Genomic DNA, 16399 nt, shown 5'->3' on the forward strand with positions numbered 1-16399 from the left:
TTTGCAAATCAAAAAAAGCACTTTACAAACACTAGAGTTCTGAATATCTCCTTAATCATGCCAGGTTTTCATCACTTTCAAAATTTATTCTAAAAGTGGCATTGTTTGGTGGGAAAGAGAGAGAGCATAAGGACAATTTTATCATTGGGTTTGCAAAGACCAGTGAATTCAATAATTATGCCCAGACCCCTGAACTGTTATCGCAGCCGGCTGGCTGTATGCAGGTCACTTAACCATTCTGTCTCATATGCTGGATCTATAAAAACAGTGAACACGTGAGCTACTCTGAACAGAGAGAGCACTGCTTAAGAGCTTTCAGCATTATCTTCTCCTGTGTCATTTAACTCACTAATAAATAAACTGAACTATTTCTCTCAGCCCACGTTTTTTTCAGATTTTCTTTTCACAAATAAAACTACCAACAACGATAATATTTCTAATGGCCCATCTTGATTGTGTATAGTATTGCCAGTTTTTTTTAGTAAGCTAAATGGAGCTTTTGGCATCATGAAGAGCATGAGGCAAGTGATATAACACACCGAACGGAATCAGCGTGGTGCCTGACCTTGCAATGTTTTGTATTGATTCTGCCCACATCACTTGTAGAGAGTTAGCCCAAACCACAGATGAGATGAAGATACAACCAAAGGATACCAAATGATTTTGAACACCAAAATATATTCTCAAGTGCGTTTACCAAAGTGTAGATGACGGGCATTGCACAACAGATGTCTTTCATTAGAGAATCACTGTAAAGGGGGACGAACGCAAGCACTGGGAAAGGCAGCTGAGATCCCTGCACCCACCCACCAGAGAAGATTACATAAAACAGACAACCTGTTTTCTAAGCAAGATGCCAAAAAACTCTCTGTATTAAAGAGTATAAACGATACTCATTGCAGATAACATAGCGTTTGAACGCAGGTGACCAGCTTTACAGATAAACAAGTAGCTCTATGAACAACACATTTATGCCAGACCGCTTTCCTATAGCTTTGCAACCTGTAGTTACATTTCAACGCTTCTGCCTGCTCCTTTTTTCCTTTAGGGGTTACCTCCCTTCCCTGTGCTGTAATCCCTGCAGCTCTTTGCCATAATCCCAACAATACGGCAATGCCTCGAATGCTGCTGTGTGCCACCTCACAATAATGCCCCAAATTCTCCCATATCCCATTTTTATCCCATCTGTTGTCCAGACACGACACGTGTTGCTGCTGTGAGGGAGCTGACTGACTGGCTGCTGAACTGAAGAGACCAAATGGCTGCTGCTGGGAAACCAAGCAATGGTTTAAGGACTTAAAACCCAAGGCTGCGTGAGGTGTGAACTTAGTGCCTTTGAGACCCACGGGCCACTGCCAAAGCCTGCTGAAATTCATTGGCTTGTTCAAAAGTCGTTAAGAATGACAGGCAGAGAGGAAGATCATATATAGTTCACTTCTTTAGGTAACTAAGCTAAAAACAGAATACATCTTTTATTCCAAGCAAACTTTAAAAAAAGGCAAATGTAGACACTGGCATTAAATTTTGAATCATTAACATCAGGCTAATTATTTCTAATTTTAACAGAAAAAGTAGAAAATTTTGTCATCATTTTACTGATAAGTGATATTAGATACAAAAAGGGGATTTGAAAAGCCCAAATAAGACTAAACATCTCTTTGTTACTGTACACATTAAAAACATATAAACAAAAAGGAGTGTAATTCAAAGCTGAAATATAACTGAAACAGGTAACTCATAAAAAAACTTTAGAAAAACTAGTCAGTTGTAAGATTTTCAGGATACAACTATTAAGCTTCTATTAACAGAATTAATCTGTAGCTAACTTTTATTTTTCATGATTCAGTTCTTGTATATATGGTAATACATTTCCCTAAGAATCCATTATAAGCATGAAAATAACCAAAGGGTAAAATGCCAGTTGACTAGTCTGATACTTCACCATTAATGTGCTGGTATCCTTCACGTGCCAGCACTGCTCATCGATATTCAGTGCCAGTGTTCACTCCCAAGGGACCCACCTCCACGTAGCAATTCCAGAAACTGGTTTGATCGCCATTACAATGCCTGGCATTTTGCATGATGCAATTGCTCACTTTTGTTTCATGATCCAAACATCACAAGACGCTAGTATGAAGTACCACTCATGGAAGATCAATTTTGTAACTATTATTTTGCACTGTTTCCTTTGCACTAAAGTACTATCTTTCATAGTTGTATCTGCTTTGCTGAACACATCATAATGATTTAGTAACAGATTTTAACATTTAAAAAACATTTTTGCCAGCAGCGTAAGTGAACTAACATTTGGTTGGTTGAGTAGAGCTGCAATTAACATCTCATATGCCTTCTATCTTAAGAGACAGCAAGGGAGTAATTTTGTCCTCTAACATACTCTAAATACCATCTCTTAATATTCCTACCTAGTGTGCATAAGCTCTAGCACTATCTTACACCACTTAAATAATATCACAATATCACAGTTCAGTTTCCTGTAGCAGCAATATTTGCTTGATGAAATTATCAAACTGCGATTAAGTGAGAAGCATGGCCTTTTAAAAGACTGAAAACCATCTATTCATTTAATCAAAAACTGCCTTGGAATTTCTTTCACATTTCCCTGTACGCATGTAAAATTGTCTGTAAAACAGGTCAGACACTTGACTGAATCTCTCAGGGTGCATCTATATAGCATTTTAGTTTGGGTCAACAGTCCACTTTGAAGCTAATTGCTTGATCATCCATTGCTTTGGTTCGCACTGCAGAGTTAGCAAGCTACTTGGTATCAAGTCTTTGTAGAGCATCCTACAGCTTTTTTTGCAGAGTGCCAAGGTGCCCATAAGAAAGCGGGTGGTTTGACAGTGAGCTGCCTCTGCCTGGACGACTCATCCATCCTGTGGCCAACTCCTTTCCCAGATCTTCTTTCCTTCACTGCTTCCTCAACCTACATCAGAAACCACCCAAACGCTTGTCTTAGAGCCACCCCTCTGCCCCAGCACTCATTCTTTCGGAAGTCCCATACATGAGCATACGTCCCTGCATAGCAGGGGAAGGATGGGGGATAGAACTGAGCTTCTCCACTGGAGACATTCCCCACACGTAGACCTCACGCAGCCTGTGTCCAAGGGGTCATTAGAGAACAGTGGAATAAACTGCATTTGGTGGCAGTGTTCGGCACCTACCTTACCCTGCTCAGGCTCCTTTAGCTGGAAGAGAGGGATCAGAGAACTAGTAAGGTTTACACCCATCCCTACAAAATATTATCTTTTCTTTCACCATATCTCTCCTGTATATCTATTCTACCACATTAGGTAGGGTATGCTGCCAATGGATAAAAACTAGTCCTTCTGGTGGGTGCTTATCTGTTTGTTTAATCTATTAATTAAAAAACCCACACACATTAACCCAAACTACCTTGCTGTGGTCAAAGCTGCATTGTGCTAACATATACTGTTTTTCTCATTCACTGTCCCACTTCTCTCCTCCTACTTATAACTTCCACTGTTACCTTTTATCATGACTTATATCTGAGCTTTTTTGTGGCAGCAAATATCCGCCTACAAGGGCGCCTCTGTTCTATAAATTGCTATAAAATATATTTACTAGAAGATGATGGTATTTTGTGGTAAGCAAAAGAAGCATATCTTTAAAATAATATTGAAAGATAAAAGGAAGCACTTAAAATTACTGCCTCATTAAATTTAATGTTTCAAAAAGTGAGTGAAGTATAGTCTCTGGTGCCACCACTCAGCCATGAATCCCCTATCATTTCTTTCTTATTTCATTTGCATATTTTCAAATATAAAATGCTTTTTCTATGTTCTGCTTTGTGTGGAAAACACCTGACTCTCTCAAAGAACTGACTAAAATAAAAATAGTCACCATGACAATTACTTAAACTGAATATATTTACAAAATAGAGGAAATAATTCCATAAAAAAACCACTTGTTTAAAGTATCACTCAGATGCTTGTCATATAAAAATGTGTACATGTCATTCCTTCAAAGACTCCACTTTGCTACACTGTGATTAGAAAGCACTTGACATCGTCACCTTGAGAATTATTCTGGAAGAAAGAAGAAACACCTTATGATATCAGTGCCTAACTGTTCAGTATAGATTGTTAATTATAGACAGAGGTAGTCAAAGCAAAAAAACAGAGCAGACAGCAATTCAAAGGCCTGGGATACACTCGGAAAAGTCCCTTGCAAACCCCATATCAAATTTGTAACTTGTAATGTGGCTTAGGGAAGAGCCAATCCACTTTGACATCACTGACCTGGGGGCAAAAAGAGGATTAAAAAATACAGCAAGCTGATGGTAGTTACCACCGAAGCTTAAATCCCAAAGTACATACTAGTCACAAGATTAACTATGGCTACTAGTTCAGCCTCTAAAAGCATCTCAGGCACAAAAAAAAAAAAAAAAAAAAAATCTTATCACAGATATTTACACCTTCTGAATCTTCATTTACTCATACTGATGTCATTTCCTAAGAAGCATATCTTAAAGCAGTATAAAATACCAAGGAAGTTCCACTTGGCAAACAAAGCAGAAAAATACAGAGGTAAGTGGCGAGACGGTTTAGATAGCTTAAGTCATACACAATCACCTCATGATTAACGGCAGTGTCAGCCTCAGACACTAGCTCTCATCTTTCCCTCTTGCTCTCAGTCATACACATTTCAGTGATATTTTAGATTTCCAAGTGAGGGAAAAAACCCAATATATTATTTAAGTTTCAGAAAAGAAGGAATGCTGCATTAATTATGATCAACCTACTGCCACTGAATCACTGGTGGAGCTGATGCTGATTTGATGAGATCTGAATGGAAATAACAAACTCTGGATTTGAGTTCTTAAGACCTCTATTTTGATAGCTGATGGCACTGGCTACAGCTGCTTTCCATATGTCTCTGTATAATAGTAGGGTATGTGCGTGGGGGGAATTTAAATGTGTCAAATAAAACACCATTCAAGTACTAATTCTAGAGATTTTTCATGTTCTAGAAGCAAGAAAGCCTAAATAAACCCAACGCTGTATTTCATAGATACATCAAACAGAAATGAAGCTTGAAACTTCTAGGAAATATAAAAATCTAAACCTAGGAATATAGACCTGCTCAGAACTCAAACAAAAGGCAAAATTTTTTCAGTAAAAAATGCCTAGGTTCCACAACATACACTAAAAATTGCCTAAGGATAGCAACTATGCTGGGTGAAAACAGATGCTGTAATACTAATATAAAAATTGTCCACCCTATATAACTCCTAGGTAATACTCCAGTGATTCATGATAGAGAAAACTTCTTAGTAGAATTTTCTATCTTTCAAGCTCAATATGACTGTCTCACTACAAAGAAAAGGCACCCATGAACGGTATGCTCTCTTCAGAACAGCTCTAAACAGCTATTAGTAATTTAAGGAAATCTGAAATTGGCACTGTGAATAGACTCCCCTTTTCCAGGCAGTACTTAAGTTTATGAAATGGTAATTTAAGACTAATGTCTAAAAATATACTATCACAGTAGGACATGATTACTCTCCTGTCTAGGATGACTGGTTGAATAATGGACAGAAGTGATTACCCAATATTTCTTGTGTGTATCAGATTTGGTACTATATAAATTTTTTAGGGTCTAGCAGAATGGAAGTCTTAGTGTAAATCTTTATGCAGGAAATCTTAACTTTTTTTTTTTTAAAAAATCCTCCTGCCTCCTCCAAAAAGGAATAAAAAAAATGCTGCATCTCCATGAACCCAGTAACTCCATCAATTAAATTGGTAGAAGCTGCCCTGGAAGAGCTCTGCAGCTACTCTCTCTCATGATCAAACTGGGCAGCCAGACATTACAAGTCTGACAGGTCCTCCTGCCAATGGACTTGCTGCACAGTAAAGAAAAATTGAGAGTTAGTTGGATATGCATTTCTCAAGCTGCATGTTTGCCATTGCCATACATAATTTAATGAATGAATGAATAAACAAATATAATAAACAAAAAACCCCAACTGCCTGACAGGAAGAATCAAGCAGAAAACTGTTTAACCTTAGATTGACACATCTTTAAAACAGGCTTGGAGACTAAGTTTATGGCATTAAAGCAATTATATAGTCCCCCTCATCCCTATTCTATTTGCTGTCATTGTAGGAGCAACAGAATCCTAGTCCCACTGTAAGAGTGGACCCGAGTACACAAGAAAGCTTGTGCAAAAGTTAGCTAATCTGAAAAACAGATTGTATGTAAATACTGAAGTGTTTCATCAAAGCACAGGAATATCTTAAAGGAAGATAGATCAAAAAGAGAAATATAAAGAGACCTGAACAAGTGGAAAGACAATTCTGTTACTTACCCTCAGATCATCCTTTGTGTTGAAGCTATCAAGAAGCTGTTGATAATGTCTATCAGTCATTTGTCGCAACAGTGACAACAAACAGGAGACAAATTCCCCCTGTTCAGATAAGGCAAGAATAGAAACATTATAGGTTATAATGTCTTCTGAGCTTCAACTGTCATATTATAAGCACTTAAAAATAACTAATAAATGCAAGGGAAATTAATCTACAATTAGGCTTAGACTCCATATTTTGTGAAAATACACTAATTTAGCTATGAACTTCCTTCCCATTTAAAGAATTTTTTTTCCCCAAATTCAGTTTACTTGCTTAGCAAAATCTATTTGAAATAGTTCCAGAAGGGCTAAACCAGTAAAATTTTGATTTGTGATGCGTTTCCCTTGTATCTGTTCTTAAACAGATTATTTAGATTGCTAAAATTACAACCCTCTTAGTCAACTCAGTTTTGAAACAAATATAAACAAAAATATTTTGCAACAGCTCTGGGAAGAATGCTATTGTTTTCCTTTAGGGAGGAAATTAATGCAGTTAGCTGGGAATTTTTCAAAACATTTTTTCATCACAAAACTAGTATTTGTCAAAAAGAAAACTCCTTTATAGGACTGAACAAACTTTGAAAATGTTTTGATCAGAAGTGGGGCAAGACCACTCTCTCGCACTGTGCCGACTCCTGGATTCACACTTCACCATGGCCCAGCCTCCAGAAAAAGTACGCTCCAGGGGGTAGCTGAGGGACTTACTGGACTGCTACGCAGATTCCCCACTGACCCTACTGATGCACATTCACCAGGCTGTCCTTCAAACAGCATGGGGTTCAGGAACAAAAGAGCGGAGAACAGCACTGGGTATCTCCAGTGAGCGATCAAATGAACAAGACGTTATGGGAAGGAATAGGTTCTCCCTCTCTCCCTTTCCTGTTTGCTTGTTCACTTTTGAACTGGGAAGAAACACGGAATGGTATCAATCTGGTCCCACTGCAAAATCGATGAGGACGGGAAAGAGTGAAAGGTCTGGATTGCATCCCAGTGCTTAAAAAGAACAATTCTGAAATCTTACAAGCTTGTTAAAAAATGGGAAATACACTTCTGGCCTCTATCGACCAGGAATGGAGAATAAGACTGGGAGAACAGACAGGTATAACAGTACTTCCAAATGGTGTCTTTCATTAGTTTGTCAAGTCAAATTTTGGGATGATTTTTTTCCCCACCTTTCCTCAAAATCAGAAAATAAGATTAAAAAAAGGAGTATGTTTTCACAGGAGTGGCTGTTCCAGATTTTACATTGGAAGGCCTAATTCACTTGTGATTATACCTTGTATGTTTGGTGGTGTGTGAAGTGATGGCTTTCACTGGCAACAGGGTGATAAAATAGTAATTGCCTTGCCCATAATAAGATTCTACACTGAAGTAATGATCCCAAATTAATTACCTCCCTATAAACCCATTGTTTTTTTACAGTGAAGATAGCATTCTCAAAACAATATCCTAAGGCTACAAAGCCTCTTAATCTTCATGCTCTGGGCATAATCATCAAGGTTACAGCTGCTATCTCGTAAATATCTGAAAATTTATTTCCAATCCTATCAGGTTCTCTTCCAAAAGACTTTGGTCTTTTATAATTTTAAAAAAATATTTTCAGTTTCATTATATCTAGCCTCACTACGATTTTATCACGTCATGTAGTGTAATGTAGGTTCATCTAAATAGGCATAATTTTTGAAGACTTTTATTCCAGTTATAAAATCTGAGACCACTCAGATTTGGCTAATTAGCCAAAATAAGTGGAGTAAATAAGTGAGGGTGTAAGCTTACCTGATTGCTAGCTTGAGTGACAAAATCTGAGTATGAACCTTCTGAATACTTCCCTTCTTTCTTACTTAAGCATTTTAAGCAGTCCTTTCCAGTCACCTTCCTTCTATGTTCCCACATTTACTTTGAATTATAGTAGTATATTAAAAATCACAATCTATTTTAGAAAGCTGTACTATTATAGTTGACAGAGAGGTTAGTTTTAAAAGGGTACCAGCTTTAGCTAATTGCTAACTGACTTCTAAATTTGAGCTTTTAATTCAAATGTAGGTAGCTACAGAGGCAGATGGTTTTTAAAATAACAATGAACGTTCAGCTGCGTTTGTTGAACTCAACATAAAAACGTATGCTGTAAGATTTCTGCCAGTGTTAGCCACAGACTAACTTGTGAATCTTGCACGAAAGCAAACTCCACACACATAACAACCTTGATAAAAAACATTTAGGATCCAATTTTGGTGTCGTAAGTCAAGCCAAGCAGTATACCCAATTCACTTAGGTAGATTTTTGTCTTATTTAAGGAGCACAATTATTAATATACATGGAGCTCACAATTAAATTGCAATTCATTTAGGTTCTGCAGGACTGAACTTCCAAGATCTGAAATCAATAAAGGTTTGCTTTAATTGGATTGCTTTCTGCTCTTTATATGCAAACACAGTTTTTCTTAAGGAAATCTAAAGGTCTAAATCACCGACATCCTAAAGCAGAACTTTCACTTTCACCATTGCATTAAATCCAACATTTCTTAGTGCAACAACTGTAACAGTGACACCACAAAGACATGTTGTCTTTGCGATCAGTTTAAAGCATTACATCCATCTTGCAGGTTACCATCTAACAAGATTCTTCACTGCAAATTGAAATGGTACCAAGTTATCAAAACCACTTGAGATAAAAGAAATGGTGCAGTCATGGCAGCACACAGCCTGATGCTGCCTGATTTTATGCTGCTTCTTTGTGCATAAAAACAGTGACACGTGGGCCTAGAAGATCACACTGAGTTGAGTTTGGGACTACTTCCACAAGGAAAACTAAACCTGATGCAAAAGTATGACAGAATTTTATCCAGTGTGCTGCCATGATAACACCTCACAAAGAATATTTTATGATATATGCAGCTTGAAATAATGGTAACGTACTGGAACAGACTCTACTGCTGTACTCACATTGAGTACTTTATCATACTTGCTCTACAAATAGTTCCAAGAATCTGGCTCCGTGTGTTGCCATAAGCCCATACTGCATGATGTTTCTACATAAATGTATATAATTGCCTTATGCTGTGCTGTGAGTCACTTCCATATTACGTATTCTTTGAGAGCCCGTGGTGACAATGACATGGCTTTTCTGATGCATAAAAAGAAAATTTTGCAACTTGAAAGCACTTTCAGAGTCTAATTTTTTGATGGTGTGAAATAATTAGGATGTCATGGTGTTTTATGAAAACTTAATCTGCAAGCAAGTGGGTATCTTAGAAGAAACCAATAAGCTCAGAGCTTTCCTACACTAAGTCTAATACTACAACTCTTACTTCAGCTTACATTTTCTTGTGATGGCCTGATATGCCACACGGCATACGTTTGTAATTTTGTAATTTAAAGAAAATAACACCAAACTCTTAGATGTATACTCCTGCTGAATCACAGTGATTAAAGCATGGTGTTATCTTATTACAGAGCTTGGTCAGCTCCATAAAACACTTCATATAACGTTTGTTCTCTGTGGGATAAAGTAAAACAAACAAAAAAGCCAATAACACATTTCTTCCACAGCTATTAAATGCTTTTGAAATGTTTGATCTCAGAGGAAATTCTGGTTTGAAAAACAACCATCTATTCATTAATGAAAACTGTTACAGTGTAAAAATTGGGCAATTAATTAAGTTATAATGAGATGGTAAATCACACAGCATAGCATGTTCTCTGCACAAAATGTTACCCCCTCACTTCATATTGGGGGCATATCCCTTGCTATGTTAGAACTGATTTGCCCTTCAAAAGCAAACTGGGAACCTTGCTGAAAACAAAGCAAAATAACACTTCCTTTTGTTTCGTCAGTGCTCATCACAGGCTTTTCTGTAAACGCCTGTATTTTAACCTTCTAATTTGCATGAGTTGTTATAGGAGGTTGACTAAAATATCATTTGTTAATCTAGATCCATCCTCTGTGCTCTACTTCACGTGACAGAAATGAAGCTCAAATGCACAGCCCAGAGAACAACAAAATGCCTTTCAATTAATAAATTTGGATTTGTACAAGTTAACATCACAGATTCTGCAGGCATTTTTAGAGCTGTTTGATCATGTAAAAATGCATGCATTTTAGGAAGTAAAATGTTATAGATTGATACTCTTCCGTTTTCAGGAACTCAAACTTTAAAGAGAGTTTCAGAAAGCTATTAAATTTGTCAACAAAAGAAACAATGAAATATGTATTGACCTGAAACAATATCAAAAGAAATTTTATCTTTTGGGTTTTTTTTTAATCACAATTTATAAATAAATTTAATGAAAAAAATTAATATTTCCACTGAAAATTAATAAAATGAAAGAAAAGTTTTCTTTGTTCTCCTCATTCTCTGTTTTATCCACAAAATCTTAACACTGTGAATTACAATATAAAGACAATATTGTCACAAATCTACTAGTCCAACCAGTGACAATTGTAAGCTATTTCATTATAAGAAACTTACAGTCACATCTTGAAACTGGAGGCGCATAGCAGAGCCTGATGGTTGTGGTCGGCTGGTGATCTCTAGTATGGTCCGTAACAGAATATCTAGCAGGCTGTTTACAATCACATCAATTTCTTCCAGGACAGATTTTTCCTGAAATAATAAATGAAACATTTAAGATTTTAAAGTAGAAAGATGACCACAGACATATTTCCTTTGATGTCATTTTAGAAACAAATTATAGTTTTACTATGAATGGTAGATTTAAGAAACGAAGACTATTCTCTATTTAAGATATTGTTTCATCCTATTGATTTTTTTTTTTCTAACAGTTTTCAATTAATTACATTGTACTGAAATATAGAGGACAGTTACGGGGATCACTTGAATATGTACACATAGGTTTATTTTCAATTAAAGTTTAGAAGAAAGCAGGAAATAATATACGAGAACTTTTCGGGCAAGATTTTTATAGGTAATGCCCATATATTTTCTGGGGAAATTGCCAAGAGAGGCTTAAATTCCAGAAAGAATTCTGTTTTCACACTTTGAAACTAACACCAGAAACAAACAGATGGTGCTTAACCTTCAAGACCTGCTTCAGCAGCAAGGACCAGATACATTGCTTCCCATCAACTGAGTAGCACAAACAAATTAGTCATTTATGTAAGCCTACAACTGCTTGTACGCAACATCAGTACAAAGGAACCAAAGTGTTCGCCACCAAAAGAGACCATGAATACCTTAATTACACGCATGAAAACACTTGATGAAGTCAAGTTGTAGTTACTTTTCCTTTTTAATTTAGATGGAAATATGTTTTCCCTGCTTCAAGAATGTTTTCTGTCTCCACTGCAGCAGACAACACCACCTTAATCTGAGTGATTTTATCCACAATTTAAGATGGCATTTCTTTGCAGAAATACTTCATAATCAAATGCACACAACCAAACTAAAACTCAGCTGACAAACAGATCATTCAACTTTGCTGACATTGAGGTGTAGGAGTGAATTTCTTTTTTCTTTTTTTTTTTTCTTTTTCCTTCCTACACACCCAAAGCATATGACTTGTAACAAAACTCAAAATTCCTGTTTGGGGCTCAAGATGAGTCTAGTGTCAAGGCCATGTTCTCTGTCACTTTGTCTAGTATCAAACAACTGTTAACTTTGCTCTTATGAAGGCAGACAGTACACAGTGTATTTAGGAACTGTATCAACTGTGAGGACTCATGCAGAACCTACTATTAGAATGGCCAACAACCTTAATTTTCAAAGCTCCCTGACTGCAGATTCACTTGTTCCCTCAACCTCTAAATTATCTTGATTACCATATAAGGGATAAAGTTCTGAACTGATCCTCAAAAATCGTATCAAAGTCACCAAGTTGTTAATACTCCCAATGAGTCAAAGATTACTAAAAATAGTAACTGCATATCCTGAACATTGGAGAGAGTTTTATGTAGACATCCTCTTGTTATTGTGCACATCTCTGGCTTGGTGACTCCAAATGAAAGATCTCCTGAAATTAAGACCAGACATGTAAGCCTTTCTCCCAAGCTAAAACCAGAGCTATGCTTTATCATCTATTACTTCATCGTGTCATGAGGTATTATACTAATCCAGGAGCAACAGCAATGAAAATGCTGTTACAGTACCAAAGTTGCAAGCTACATCCAATTCAAATCACTGATGAAGCAACTTTAATTGCTGACAGTGGTATGAAACGAAGAAACACATAAACCAGTTCTCACTAATGCATTACAACGTAATGCATGCTGGTCTTAATATGCATGTACTGCACTAACTACAGGCAATATTTGTTTTTAATTGCTTTATATCCCTTTGCCTGTGTCCTGGTTTCAGCCGGGATGGAGTTAACTGTCTTCCTAGTAGCTGGTACAGTGCTATGTTTTGAGTTCAGTATGTGAAGAATGTTGATAACACTGATGTTTTCAGTTGTTGCTCAGTAGTGTTTAGACTATAGTCAAGGATTTTCAGCTTCTCATGCCCAGCCAGGGCACCTGACCCAAACTGGCCAACGGTGTATTCCATACCATGTGACGTCCCATCTAGTTTAGGAACTGGGAAGGGGGGGGGGAGGCAGTTTGTTTTTTTTTTGTTTTTTTTTTTTTTTGGCCGCTCGGGGACTGGCTGGGTGTCGGTCGGCAGGTGGTGAGCAATTGCCCTGTGCATCATTTGTACATTTCAATCCTTTTATTACTTACTGTTGTCATTTTATTAGTGTTATCATTATCATTATTAGTTTCTTCTTTTCTGTTCTATTAAACCGTTCTTATCTCAACCCAGGAGTTTTACTTCTTTTCCTGATTTTCTCCCCCATCCCACTGGATGGGGGGGAAGTGAGTGAGCGGCTGCGTGGTGCTTAGTTGCTGGCTGGGGTTAAACCACGACAGCCTGTCAGAACTTATCATCATCTTCATATTTGCAATACACCTATCTAAGCTAGCTCTCATATGCAGCTTTCACAGATGAATTTGCAAACACAAACATCAGAAATTAGCCACAAAGTTTATCAACAACCAAATGCAACCCCCTTTGCAATACTCATATCAATCTATTTACCTCTATCAGCCCCATGCCCCCTACAACTAAACAGCCCGCAACAGAAAATGCCTCTAAAAGAAAGTAGACATTTATTTCTGTCCAACACGACACTCAAACAGTCAAAGCTTGACACAACACTATGCACTACAATTAAAATATTCTTGCATGGGAAGAAAAGGCTCATGAGAAATCAAAAGGACATTTATGCAGAATCATTACACAGAGAACTCTTTAAAATGCCCTTGGTCAAGGTCCAGTTTGTGTCATTAAATGTCATTGAGCCACATAAAGAAGTTGAACACCTTGTGGATGTGACATGGTGTTTACTCACTGAGCTGTTCTTCTTGATGAGGCAAAATATGTTGCTAAGGATACGTGCACACATTATAAGGTCCTTCTGCTCTTGTAAATGCATGTGGAGATGATGTAAAACTACCGGAAGAAGAATGTATCGAGAATCTGGAAAAAATGAAAAATTTTATGAGTAGGAACTTCTCATAGAATCATTTAATTTTAATACAGACAAAAACCAAGTCTTCAGTCCAAAACAGCATTTCTGATAAGCAGAAGCTTTTACTTGCTTTAACCAACATTTTTGATAAGCACAAGCTTTTACTTCATAATCATAATATCCTAAAGCAAATAATTGAAGAACAAAAAGTATGCTGAAAGTCAGTATGTCATATCATGGATGAAGAAAAACACCACTGTGTGGAATATTACTATATATAACAGAAAAGTCTAAGTATGTATTGAACTGTCATGCAAAAAAACCTTACCACCACGGTAATACTTGTATTCAAAATAATGTGAAATTAAGCTGTAGTGTTCCCTGCCATGGAATGGGATCCCTTTGCAAGCCAACATCACAACAGGCTTCATCCTGAACTTATGTTATTCTACCAACCAGTTCTACTTTACAGACAAGCAGTACTTTCAGATTTCTTTCAGGATTTTCACTTTTCCAGATTCCTCACACCTACTGAGTATGAGCAATTTAGACTACTGGTGTCTATGTGAAACGGCTTGTCTGTCCTCTATTTCATTTTCTAAACCCAGCTCTTCGGTGCTATTTTCACTCCTGAATTCTCTCAAAATTATGCAAGAACTTCATTAACATGCTACTTTTTCTTGCTTCTTTTTCTTATAATTAAAGACAATGTTAAATGGGAAGAGGCCTAATAGTAATAGTTACACTTGTGATAGCACATTAAACACCTACTTGATAAACGGAATGGGTGCTACCTGTTTTCATTTTGTTGTTGTTTTTAGATCTTTTCCATAATTGAGAAACGATGTTCTCATAGAGATGTTCTTGAATCATTTCCTCTATTAAGATTTCAATGATGATTATATACTACATTATCTAAATATACTCATCTACTCAGTTCCTTTGTTCATTGATGTAATTATTTCCTAAAAGTTGAGTTTATCTAGCTAGAAAAATTACTCCTTTAAAATCATTTTGCAAACTGGGTACTGTTCATGGATTAGTCTTTCTATAAACACATCTTTCCCCTCACATATTTCCTCTGTTTTTTCCATGAGGGAGAAAAAGATAGATTTATTCTGAGATTTTATTTGTTGAATGCTTCTTTCACTCACAGAAATACAGCAGTAATCTTGTTTTTCTCTATTATTCCCTTGTTTTCATTGTCTAGTTATCTGTATAACACAAGACAAATCATATGGACAAGTTGATTTGTACACATTATTTAAGTATATTCTTGTTTTCAAAAAAAGCTTGCTGGCTCTTTTTAAATGGGTGTTTCATACTTATTATTTATTCAGGTGTTCCGCTATATCTTCCTACTGAAGAAAAATATAAGCAAAGACTGTATGGCAATAGGCAGAACGCCATCAATGAATCTAAACCCAGTGGTACTAAAACCCCAAACTGAGAAAGATATAGCCTCTATCCAGTGACCACTTGCTTCTGCAAGTGCCTCAGTAGGTTTTCATCAGGACTGGCCTGAGAGTTCATATCTGCCTGTAGCACTGCAGCTGGGCAGAAGTCTCTAGACCAAACCAGTAAGGCATTTTCTTCTTGTCTACCTAAAAACCAGAAGCTCAGAAAAAGCATTGCCCCAGGCAGTCTGAGATGTCAAGTGTGCACAGCTGCCACTGACCCATCCACTGCAAGATCTATGGGGTCAAAAGGAAAGCAGGCAGGAAGATGGCTAATGTGCCAACTTGCGGTTAGGAAAGTGTCAGCTTCCGACCTCCACTGCTAAATCTGCTCATTGATTACTGATAGATGAAAAAACAGAGCTAATGCCTTCAGCTGAAGCGAAAAAGCAGGACTCTCCATTCCTATAAAAAAGACCTAAACTCGATTACAGAGGATGGCTCCTTTTCCCTGCCTTCCGTTAGGCCTTACACATACTGAATTCTTGACTAGCTGGTAACCCTTCTCCAAGAGAAGAGACGAAGGGTTCGGTGTGTAAACCAGCCTGTGGCTCTGCGGCTGGGGTCCTCTCCTGGCCGGCGGGTGATAGGAAGAAGGTGAATCCAGGCTGATGGAGCACTCAACCTGGCCTGCCATTCCCAGACAAATGCTCCAACCGCTGCTCAACTCCACAACTGTCACCGAGCAGTTACAGGAGCTCTTTCACACATTACTGGCGCGAGCCTTATCCTTTGGGCCATAAGCCCTCTGAGAACTGCAGGTCCTCTATTGCAGCGACAACTCAAATCCCTCCGCTCAGAAGGTGAGGAGAAAACAGGAGCAGACCTGTGCCAAGGTGTTTCTCCTTGGTTAACTCTAGGCAGATCCCTGAGGACCACACACAGGATTTGGTACCTTTTCTGAGGTGCCCACTACACTGTGTGCTGCTGATGTCCAAGTACAGCATTATGAACGCCATTTTGAAGACCTGAGAATCGACCTGTAGCAACACTTGACTTGTAAACAGCCAGCTCTTTATATACGATATAGTCTGAAGCATCTCAGGCAAAACTGAGCATCCTCATTCAACTGCTTCAAGTATCCCATT

The 16399-nt window shown here is 37.5% G+C and overlaps 1 protein-coding gene across 2 annotated transcripts in view; it reads right to left on the reverse strand.

The window, feature by feature from the left end:
• Window positions 1-16399, reverse strand: part of DOCK4 (dedicator of cytokinesis 4) — a 253773-nt gene that overhangs the window by 60067 nt on the left and 177307 nt on the right. For both annotated transcript variants that reach the window (XM_075059189.1, XM_075059188.1), the window contains exons 24-26: window positions 13735-13862; window positions 10857-10991; window positions 6350-6448 (exon numbers count right to left, since the gene is read on the reverse strand). In XM_075059189.1, the coding sequence (XP_074915290.1) occupies window positions 6350-6448; window positions 10857-10991; window positions 13735-13862 (362 nt within the window). The remainder of the gene's footprint in view (window positions 1-6349; window positions 6449-10856; window positions 10992-13734; window positions 13863-16399) is intronic.

The sequence above is a fragment of the Buteo buteo genome, chromosome 28 (genome assembly GCF_964188355.1).
Source record: "Buteo buteo chromosome 28, bButBut1.hap1.1, whole genome shotgun sequence".
NCBI lineage: Eukaryota > Metazoa > Chordata > Aves > Accipitriformes > Accipitridae > Buteo > Buteo buteo.